At 19.9% G+C, this 12,660-nt stretch overlaps 2 protein-coding genes across 4 annotated transcripts; both read right to left on the reverse strand.

Annotated features, from left to right (window-relative positions):
- Positions 1–3,914: 3,914 nt before the first annotated feature.
- On the reverse strand, positions 3,915–10,215 carry LOC122720684 (sodium/potassium/calcium exchanger 4-like). Of its 2 annotated transcripts, none has more exons than XM_043947521.1 (6): positions 9,733–10,215; positions 7,010–7,506; positions 5,415–5,634; positions 5,098–5,289; positions 4,657–4,965; positions 3,915–4,526 (listed from the first exon to the last, which is right to left on the reverse strand). In XM_043947521.1, exons 1-6 carry the CDS (start codon positions 9,815–9,817, stop codon positions 4,207–4,209), a joined length of 1,623 nt encoding a protein of 540 aa, XP_043803456.1. In that variant the 5' UTR covers positions 9,818–10,215; the 3' UTR covers positions 3,915–4,206. The 2 variants fall into 2 exon arrangements, with proteins under 2 accessions (XP_043803456.1, XP_043803457.1); XM_043947522.1 differs by having other exon boundaries at positions 3,916–4,526; positions 7,010–7,540; positions 9,733–10,214.
- Positions 10,216–11,053: 838 nt separating this feature from the next.
- Positions 11,054–12,660, reverse strand: LOC122720716 (solute carrier family 35 member B1). Of its 2 annotated transcripts, XM_043947611.1 has the most exons (3): positions 12,440–12,660; positions 12,123–12,358; positions 11,054–11,754 (listed from the first exon to the last, which is right to left on the reverse strand). In XM_043947611.1, exons 1-3 carry the CDS (start codon positions 12,507–12,509, stop codon positions 11,176–11,178), a joined length of 885 nt encoding a protein of 294 aa, XP_043803546.1. In that variant the 5' UTR covers positions 12,510–12,660; the 3' UTR covers positions 11,054–11,175. The 2 variants fall into 2 exon arrangements, with proteins under 2 accessions (XP_043803546.1, XP_043803545.1); XM_043947610.1 differs by having other exon boundaries at positions 12,123–12,660.

A 12,660-nucleotide genomic window follows, 5' to 3' on the forward strand; every position in this document is an offset into this window, starting at 1 on the left:
TTGATAAAAATCTTAATACTTCTCAAACATTTTTATTAACTTTATGTTCAAAGCAAGATTGTTCATTCATTATTTAACTTTTAACGATTCTTTAAATTGATCATATTCAAGATTGATATTCATTCAAGATGTATTTATTTTAAATGATATGCCTTTTATAAATAGATAGATAGAACATACATATACAAAAAATTGATATAAGATTCGATATTTTTATTGAAAATCTTCAAGAAAAGTTATATTCGAAACAAATATATATATATATATTATTTATTATAATAAATTTAATATTTTATTATATATATATATATTATTATATATTATATTATATATTANATTTTATGTGATTAAATCGAACGAATCTCTATCTATTCTTAATAAAATCTATAAATTGATATAATATATCAATCAAGTATTTAATTAAAAAAATATTTAAGTAGAAAAAAATTTAATTAACAAGTAATATATACTACATGTATAAATCAAATATATAATGTTATCAAATTCAGTTAAAATCGCATTATATATATAAAGTTGAGAGTTATATTTATACATTATATTATATATATTATATATATTATATACATATATATATATATATAAATATTATATTAATTTTTTTAATTATATTATTAATATATAATATTATAATAATATTATTAATATATTATATTAATATATATTATATATATATCTCTATTTATTGCGTATTTTTAGCAATTATCATAAAATGGAAATAAATGCTCATCAAATAGTGACTTTTTTTTAAATTAACATGTCTTCTACCTATCTATATTTTTTATATACTTTTATGATAAAAAAAAAGATATAATAAGATCTAATTCAAATAAAAATATCTAACATAAGTATAGTTTTATCAATCATATATGCAAATATATTATTTAAAATTTCAAAATGTATATCTTTTATACATTTCGTAAAATGTTTTATTTTTTCAAAATACAATTATATTGTCATACTGAAAAAAATCTTAAAATCCTCCAAAAACGGGATTATTAATCATTATCCAAATTATTTGTGATGTATTGAATGTATTTTCTATCCTACCGACTTCTTTCTTTCCCTAAAATTACGATCGAAATAATTCATTGAATAAATAAAGGTAATATTAGATGATTGTAAAACACATTTTCATAAAACAAAACATTTTCAAAATTTTTCGAAAACTTATACATTCTAAGCAATGTATTAAGTATTTAGGAAATTATTTTGAAATAAAAGAAACATACTATTTTGTGCATTACTCTATTACACCTTCTTTATTATTATCATCTTGCTAGTTAAATATAAGTTTACATATATGTATGCACATATGTGTACGTAGAAAAATAGAATTTATTTTTTTCAATTTGTAATTTTGATCAAAACAAATTACATGTACATTAATGATAAATTGTTTTGATTAATTACCATATCGGAACATTTTTTCAATTCATTTTTTGAATAAAAATAAATTATTTTTTATATTGAAAACATATATTTATTATTTATATTAACATAATTCATAATTATTAAAATATTAATTTATTTTTTTTATACATACTATATTTTTTATTATTTTTTTACGCATATTATATCATTATGTATCAATATTATCGGGTAAACGTTTCATCGTACATATTGAAATTTTGTATAAAGATATGAATATGAACATTAAAGAAATGATTGAATATATTACTAAATTTATTTAGATGGAAAACGTTATTTTGTTTGTTTCTGACATGAATACATTATTATTTCCACCTCTTCTTATATTCTTTTTTTTTTTTTTTGATATGAATATATAGTTATGATACAATAGAATTTTTTAAATTGTATCGTATTATTAAATGACGTGCAATCTTGATATAATATGATAAATATATATTTATAATTGACATATATTATGATATATATATTTTATTTTAAGCGTTTCTCTTTTCTCTTCATTTCACTTTTATATTTTAATTTGTATTTTCTTTTTTATTTTTATTTTTAACTGATCCATCTTTAATTGTTAGTTTTAGCACTCAAATTTCAATAACAAATCTATCATTAACATGAGTATAATATTATGGATACAATGCTAAGGATATTATACACAAATGTTGGTGATAGATTTACTACGTGAGAAAAATATCACAAAGTAATATATTGAATTAATACTTAAACCTTCAGGAATTAACTTTTTCTTTTGAACTAATAGAATTAACGAAATTAACGAATAAGAAGAGATTAATCCTTAGCATTTAGTATTCTTTTAAAAAAATATTCATAATTAATATGAATACTTATCTATAGTAACCATATATTTACAAACACTCTGAATTTTGTCTTTATTAAATGTCAATAGTTTATTGTTATAAATTATTATTAAATTATTATATTAAACATCTAATAAAACGAAAATGTAGTAAAATAAAAACAATGTTATTACTTCTGAATTTTATCTTTATTATATGTCAATAGTATTGTATTAACATCTAATAAAACAAAAATGTAATAAAATAAAAACAATGTTATTACAAATGTTATTTCTTTTTTTTTCTTTGCTTTTCTAATATAGAAAATAATTAATAAAAATAAATTATTTATTTTAAGTTTTTTAAAATAAAATTTGTTCTTTATTATAGACAATTTTACACATAATTAAATACAAATTATTAAATTTGTTTATTTTTAATTTTTATTTATTTTTTATAAACTTTCATAATATTTAATATAATATTTCATAATATTTAATATTTAATATTTAATATTTTTAATAATTTATATGCAATTCTTTATTTTTTTAATATCACAATATTTCTTCATTGTGACTCATATAATTTAACTCATATAATTTTTTTTTGTAATATTTTATATTATAAATATATTTATATTATATATATTTTATATTATATTATATTACAAAAATAAAATGTCATTGTTACGTATAAATCTTCTTTATTTTTTTCTATTTTATATGTTTTTCTATATCGATTCAAAAAATCTCTATTTAAATCTAGAAATAAAAAATATTTAAATCTAGAAATTATACAAGACATTTCATAAAATTAATATATATATATTTTTTTTAATTTAAATTAAATTTAATATTTTAATTTAGTTTGACAATATGAACAAAATGCCTTGAATCATTGCTTATCCAATAGAAATCTTCATATAATTTGTTACAAAAAATATTAGAATGTTCTTTACATTTATTATACCATTGTATATATATCATTGTATCATAATCGAAATCTATTAATCCCATTCATTATTACACTTCACAGGTATAGATCATTTGATATATTAATTTTTAATTAAAAATATATCAAATTTTAATTATTTGCCAATACAATTTCTTTATATATTTTGTTGTTTTTACATTTTGTTTTATCAAAAAATTTAAAAAATAATGTGTCAAACCTGCAATGAAAAATAGTGGAAGATCCGTACTCGTGATTTAAATTCAATAAAGATGTTTTGAATCAACATAAATAAATATAATATAAAATTAATAATAGAATTAATAATAGAAAAACATATAAAATAAAAAATATATGAAAAACGAAATAAAAAAAACTTAATTATTTATTTTTTTAATAAATTCAAATTAATACAACAAAGAAATTATTGCACTGTTAAAAAATAAAAAATTATATATAAATTATTAAAAATATATTTAAAAAATTTATTTAAAATAAATAAAAATAGAATAGTTTATTTAAATAATGTCCGCATAAAATCGTTTATATAATAAAAAAACATTTTTATATAATTCTAAATTTTTAGAATAAATAATTTATTTTTTGCTATTATATATTAAAACATATAAAGTTTTTATTTTATAATAACATTGTTGTTTTATTACTTTTTTATTTTATTAGAAATTTAATACAATGAATTATTAATGTAATGAAGATAAAATTCAAAGTATATGAAAGTATATGATCACTATTCTACATGTCATTCTACATTAATTAACGATATTATTTAGCCATGATTGTTATCAATGATTGAAATCGGTGAAAAATAAAAACAAGTTTATTTTCGTTTATTTCGTTCTAAATAAAATCCTTATTTTATGAAAATGAAAAAAATTATGAAATTTTTTCAACAATGAAATCTAAAAATCGCATAAAGAACGAGCAAATTATAAATGCATAATGTAAACATAAACTGTGTATGAGAATGAAATGTATGAAAGAAATTAATAATTCACTGATCACACATTGGTAAATTTATAATGAAAAAAACATTCAATTCTATAAGGATAGCAAATATTATAAATATCGTATATAGAAATAAACATATAATTCCTACTTTCTTGTTCAATTTAAATTTAAAACATGCTATAACTGTATAAAGAACAATTACGCAAATAATTGTCGAAAATACACTATACTTTAAAGCTCCTGATTCAATTTCCACATATCTTTTTTCCATGAGACATTTTATTATCCATGGTAAACCCAAACAAAGTAAGATGTCAAGAATATTTGCTCCCAATGTATTACTCATTGCCATATTTCCGTCGCCTACATATACATATATTCACACATATACATAAAATCTTTTATATATACATTCATTTATTTGAGTTTCATAAAAATATAAAAAATATTTAAAGACAAAAAATAAAAAAAAAAAGAAAAATAGAGAATTTACCTTGCCTTGCTAAAATTACAATTGACGCAACTTCTGGCATATTTCCACCAGCTGCTAGAAATGTAAGACCCATGATGGAATCGGGGATACCTATGATATCACCGATAACCGTTGTCATCCAAGAAACTAAATACGAAGATATCGCAATCCAAATCATGCACATGATAAAAGTCAACGGATACCAATTTTTCAATCGTTCAATCTTAGGATCTGGTATCGTTATAAATAATAAAAATTTCAATGGCCAACCAAACATGAACCAACATTTTTCAATAATAGTTCGCTCTATTGGCCAAGTGAATAAATATTCTGCGAACATAATAATACAATGCTTTTTTTATATTTTTTGTATTTATATTTATATTTTTTATCCTATTTAAATCAACAATATCATGTAAATAATATAATATTATATAAAGTTGTATATATATTACAGTATACCGAAAATTGAACGCTTTATCGATTTCTCAAAATTCTCTATATTTTCAGGATCATGTATCCGGTTCTGTTGCCTTTCTAATTCCTGGATATTCAAATTCTTTCTATGGTCCACAACTGCATTGTTTTGAGGACGCAGTTTATATGAACAATTAGGAGGCAAATTCTCATTCAAATTTTCATCAATAGTGAATACTATGATCAATAATAAAAAATATTTTTTATTATTTGATATACAGTTATTTTCTAAAATTTTTCAACGAATAACCAACTAAATGATAAAAGATTAAAAAATATATATAGATATTAATATCACTTACGTTTTGACATAAAGTTGGAATTAAAAGAAATTTTATCGCAATACAATCTAATAAGTTTACCACAAAAGAGCAAAATTAGATAAAAACAAAATAATATTAACAAGATCATTGCTTCATACCATTGAATCTTTGCATCCCACATTATTATTACCAATGTTCCAACAGATATTACATACATTATACAATCTCGCGACAATACTTGCCATTCTAATTGTATTGCCTGTCAAAAAGAATAAAAAATCAATTAGAAATTTAAAAAATTATTAAAATTTAAAAATTATTAGAAATTAAGAAACAACATCATCAAGGATAAAGATGAACTTGAATGAGACAAATAAATAATATAACGTTAACAAAATTAGTAAACAATAAATAAAGGAGATAAATATTAGATATGGTCGATTTAAATACATTTAAAAAAGATGTTTATCGTCCTTTATTTAAAAAACTTTATCTTGACAAGAAGATTGTATGAAATATTGATATATATATTTACATATCAATATTTGCTAAAAAATGCTTCATGTACATATGGATATATATATACATGAATATACAATCAGTCACAGAAATTTTCGTATATCATCTTACAAAAAAATTCATAATCTGAAAATTCTATTTTTAATAAACTATATATAAAATAATTTTTTTTTGGTGGAAAGTCTCTTTGAAAAAATGAAAAATTTTAGTACTTTTTATTTTAAATACAAGTATTTCGAATATTTTTTCCATTAGTATGATAAATTCTAAACATTTTATAATTTAAGATTTTAATTTATATTAATTTATCTCATCAATAAAAAATTCACTATTGTTATATTAAAAAGTTATATTTTAAAAAACCAAAAAAATGATTTCATCTAACAGTAATATTTAAAAAAAAAATTGCAAGATATTAATATATTCAAAGAACACTTCTAAAGGATCAATTTTAAAGATCCAAATAAAATTTATTATACAAATTTATTATACAAAATTATTTAATTTATTTATTATACAAAATTTATTATATAAATTTATTATACAAAAATATTAATTAAAACTTATTTAACAATTGTAATTTGTGTTAAATAAAGCAAAACAATAAAAATAAAATAAAAATATTCTTCATCATATCATTTTTTATTCTTGTCTCGGTTCGTTTTTAACTCTGAACTTAAATTGCTTATAACTTATAAATAAACTTTAACCGACATTTTTATGTCAATTTTTGTTTTGATCTCTAAAATTGATTCTCCAAAAATATTCCATAAATATATTAACATATATTTCATTCTTATTTTATATACTCAAAATTATATATATATATATCATTAAAAATTGAATAATTAAATTTTTATTTAACATGATATTATTTTGAGATTATATATAATGTATGAAAATTTTTTAATTGATTATATGCACGCATATATTTGATTATTGTAAATAAGAAGGATATTATTCGTTAATCATATGATAAATGTTAATATCATTTACATAACAAACCATTTCATTTTCGATCATAATTTTAAATTTATAATAAATTTATAATAATTTTTATAACAGTTATTTTCAAATATATAAATACAATATATTTTAATAAATAATATACTTACATAAAAAGTCATCAACGCTCCACAAGCTGGAGTTGCAAAAGTATCGAATACAGCACTACCAACAACTGTACCGGCACCAAGATCTGATTCGGTTAAAAACGTTCCAATAATATTCACAAACAGTTCAGGAAAAGAACTAGCCATTGCAAGAAATGTCGCTCCAGCAACATCGGTGCTTATATTCAAATTAATGCATATACAATCAATGGCTGGTAATAAATAATCATGGCAAACGAATGCCGTCAATAGAAAACAATATAATCCAAGGAAAGCATGTAATATTATTGCTCCATGACGTCGCTGTTCATATGTGAACAAATCATCAGGAAAATCATGTATCGAACGATCCGTACACTTCTTGTCTTTTTTTTTCTGTTCAATTATAAAGTACTTCTGTTTTCCATTATCTTTCACCACTTGTTTTATCATTTCGTTTTTTACTAATGATTCATTCACTTCATATGCTCGAATAATATTGGTCGAAATCGGGAACGATTCTATAAGTGAAACATTTCTTTCTCTTTCTCAAAGCTATAAAAAATATTAAATAGTAAAAAACAAGTGAATATATAAAAATTTTTAATTTATAGTTACAACTGCAAATTTGTTCAATTAATTTAAACGCATCAATCGATATTTTTATAAAAACAAAACAATTTTTGATTTGGATAATCATTTGAATGCAAAGAATTTATAAAATTAATAAATTAAATGTTCTCTATACAGTGAGACTTCCCTTGAAATATGTGATAGAACCAAATCAAAGTCTCATCGTATAGAAATAAAGAAATAAATACTTACTTTATATAATCCTCATTATTATAGTATTTGACACTATTAAACTATACACCAAATTATAATGAATGCGTTTTCTGACGAATAAATTCAAAATATATTATAGAATAAACTTATAAAACATTTGATGAATAATAAAACATGTAGTACATTTTCATATCATCAATTTGTTGATTATTTTAACAAATTTGTTAAAATATTGGTTTCATTGTAATTTTATATTAGTTATGAAACAAGTCTCATCATATACAGAATATTTTATAAAAAAAAGGATATTATTATATAATAATGAATAAATAAAAGATAAAATATTTTATTAAAAAATTATTAAAAAAAATATGAAAGAAATATAAATAAATAATATAAATAAAGAAAACGATAATATATTTGCGTTGTTATATTATATATAAATTTATTATATATAAATTTTATATATAAATATTATATATAATATTATATATTATATATAAATATTATATAAAACAAAATCATATTTTTGTTGTTTTATGATATATTAATTAATGTAATCTTCATTAAATTATAATATTTCACAATTTCATTCAAAAATTTTTCACAATATCTGTTAATAGATACAAAAATGATACAGAAAAATTATTATTTTGCATTTTATTTTTTTGCAATTTTAATTATTTCCATCTTTAATACATCAATCAATCATTCTTATCGTTCTATATTATGTAATCTTTTTTTATTTACACTTTTTCACTTAATTTTTTTATATTCATTCAAAATATTCTAATTAAATAAAAATGTATAATTTTAAGATCAATATATACATTATTCAGAATAAATATTTCTTTCATATTTCTCATTTTTTTTATTATCTTTTAATTAAGCTTCAATCAATATATTTTTACCTTATTTATTTTTAATTTTAAATTTTATTATTATTTATATACATTTATACATACCATGTAACTGGCATATATAATATAAATATATACAAGCACAAATCTTTGCCAGAAAAACCTTGACATATATTAGGATTATATGAGATATATTCCTTTAGAACAAATGAGCAAACTGCTATATAAAAATATTGGTTAAAATTTATTTATTCAGTTTTAAGAAATTGAAGTTTTTGTTAAAAATAAAATGATACCATTTGATCTGTATTTATTACTGTCATTTAATGCAAATTTAAATTGTTTATAATTTAATAAATAACTTTGTTTGTAACTTAATAATATATTTAGTATATTAACTTTTATATTTAATTTAATGTTTAGGATCGATCAAAGATATTACACGAATATATTAAGATACTCTGTGTGTGTGTGTGTGTGTGTGTGTGTGGCGCGCGCTCGCGCGTTTTATTTAAAATTATCATCTTAATAATTTTTGTTATTATTATTATTTATAAATTTGAAAGTTAAATGACTTCAAAAAATGTATTCTAATATTTTTTATGTTTTTATAGGTATATGTATCGAAGATTTATGAAAATCAACTTTGTATTGATGTAGCTTAACATATTTTATAAAATTATTGCTAAGAAATGATTAGAATATATTTCAATTTGAATTTTGTAAAGTCTTATTGTATGAAAGATAAAAAACATGCGGTCATATTTGCTTGTCATGTTTTTTTTTATCTTTCATGTAATAAATTTAAATTAATATCTTCTAAATTTTTATTTTTTTTACATGGTACTTAATATTTTTTTATAAAAAATGTTAAATTGCATCGAAAAAAAATTGCATATTAAAAAATATATGATTTCTTTTAAAAAGCAAAATTGATCTTCATAAATCCTTGACGCATCAAAAAAAGAAATGCTAAAATATATATATCAGAATACATATCCTTTGAAATCATTTAATTTTTTTTCATATTTTTTACTGCGATATGTATATATTTATGTATTTGAAATTAAAAAATTATGTATTAAATTAATTGAATCTTACCATTTTCAAGAATCGCGTAAGTTATCGAAACAGATATCGAGAGCACAATGATACACGTGTAACTTTTCAAGGATTGTATAATCATTTCGCATGTACCTTTCGGATGTTATCTATGAAATATTGTTTTTCAATGTGAATTGTTTGCTAAAATACGTTAAACTACATTTTAAGAAATGGTTTTCGCATTTATGTTACATTACATTCAACTGATTACTCCCTTCCTAACGGCCATCTAGACACTGTTATTATCTCTTTAATCATTGTCAACATATTGTCATTAGTCGATAACAATAACGAAATCCGACTTTAAAATCTCTTTACAAGTAATTGCGTGACAAATTAGATTTCTTTACTAAAAGAAAACAATCTCTTAATTAATAGTAACAATAATTCCAATAATTTGATATATTAATCATAATCATATCTTACAAATATCATTTTTATATTTTTCTTATTTATAGTTTTTTTATTTTTGTTTACAAATTGCATTACATTAACCAAAATTGTTTTTTTTCATATTATTTATCTTATTTTATTACACGAGAAATATAATAATCCTGCACATTTAATAATCTCAAATTGTTGAAATTCCTATTATCAGAATTTTACCATACTTCGTATTTCTTTTTCAATTTATATATTTCAATGTAAATCACATTGATTTTATACATTTTTATATGCTCTAATTTTATACATTCTATATAATAATATAATGATACAGGAAAATATTTAATTATATAAATTATATAAATGAATAAGATAAACTAAATTTCGAAAATAGAATGATTATATTCCTTTTTTATTTCATACTAACAATTGTGATACTATTTATTTTTTATTATAAATATCACTTATATGCTATAAAAAAAATTAAAAAATTTGTTTAATAAAATTAATATGATAGTGAAAGAAACGCATATATAATCTTATATATGATAAATCTTATAATGATAAAATAGCAAGATAAAAAATTTATTCAAGCACAAAACTATATATTTTTTGATTTATAAAATAAAAAATTAACAAAATTTTAGAGAAGATGAAGAAGTAACATTAATCAATATTTATTATATTGCAATCTTGCTATTTCTTCATCAGTTATATCTCAAATGTTATGTAGATATAATATGTATGTAATATTATCTAAATGAATAAAATACATACATGTATATATTTCCTAGTATATGCAAGCATATGTTTATATGTATTATGTATAACATACAAAATATGTTTTGTAAATATATAATCTATCACTTTTTCTTCGTTCTTAAGTACATATGTTTAATCATACACTGATATCAAACGAAATAAAGTTAAAGTATTTTTATAATATTCGTAAAATATAATTCAACATAATGCAACATACAGTATATATACAAACATTATGATATAAGATCATTTGATAAATTAGAATCTTTTAATTAATATGCTTGCATTCATTTGCTACTTCGTTGTATCTTTTTTGGGAGATTTATCTTTACCATACATAGAATCTAAGAATAATCCTGAAAATACTATTAATGTACCCATCCATTGTTTAGAAGTCAAGCTATTTCCAAAAATAAGTATTGAGCCTAAAACTGTAAAGAATTTTCTAGTTGTAGTTATAATGGAACATGGTAATGGACCAAATTCTGCAACAGTAAGAAATATAAAATATTGTCCAAATGCTCCTGCTATAGAAAAAGTAGCTATATGCCATATAGTAGAAGGATATTTATGTAAGAATTGAATAAATTCCAAAAGTTCTCTTGAAGCTATAATGACGATGCCACTAAAGATCACAGACCATCCATTCATATTCAACATCATATGGCCAGATTTAGAATTATGTTCAGATTTCATTCTTTCTTGTACAGCACTAGTTAAACCATCCATTGTTAATGAAAGTAATAACAATAATTCTCCAATGACTGTTTGTCCCTCTGAATGCTTTTTTAATGGATTGACATCTTTATACATAAATAAAGCTACTCCGATGACTACCAAGAAGACAAATAAATATTTTCTCACTGGATAAACCTGTAAAATAACATAATAAATTTTTATGAAATATAAAATATTCAACTTATGGCAAATAAAATTTATAATATATATATAATATAATGATATATATATGAATAATGTTTTTATATACATTATTACATAAATGTAAATAAATTTTAAATATTAAAAAAAACAATAGATACTAATAGAAAAATAATTAAAAATTAATATTTAATATATAATAATAATAATTAAAAATTATGTATGTACAAATTCTAAAATCCTTTTTTTATGTATTAAATAATATATTAAAATAAAATCAAAAGAAACTTAAAAAAGATTGCAATGAATATATAATAATTTTTATATAATTTATTATATAATATACAATAAAGGAAAAATACCTTATTTCCCAATAATACACCAAGTATCATTACAGGAATCGGTTTGCCAGCTTTTCCAATAACTTGTGTTGGATAACTAACAAATTGCAATGCCATATTACTACATACCATAGCAAGCAAATAAGTTAAGGCAGAAAGCGCATAATAAGTTTTCGGAGTAGTATCTTCATCCTGTTTCATGATTGTTAATAAACTTGTCTTGGCAAATAAATAATTAATTAAACATTGGAAGAAAACTAAAGAAAACATATACGTAAATTTTTCACTATTTTTTTCATCTCCATATTGTCCTCGTGTGATCTTTTCTTGTAACATACCAAAATGAAAATAACATACAAAAATGCCGAGAGCACAAAACAGGAGTTTGAACTGTTTCGTAGAAGTCATTGTATTTATATATGCATCAATATATTAGAATGATCGTAAATTCTATGATAATTATTATTTTGATCATGAACCAATGTCACGATGAAGAGAAAAGTGTTCGAGACATTCTACATACATAGATTGCAAATGAATAATACGTGGCATTTAACTA

This window comes from Apis laboriosa, unplaced genomic scaffold (assembly GCF_014066325.1).
Source record: "Apis laboriosa isolate Shangri-la unplaced genomic scaffold, ASM1406632v1 scaffold1321_cov151, whole genome shotgun sequence".
Lineage (NCBI taxonomy): Eukaryota > Metazoa > Arthropoda > Insecta > Hymenoptera > Apidae > Apis > Apis laboriosa.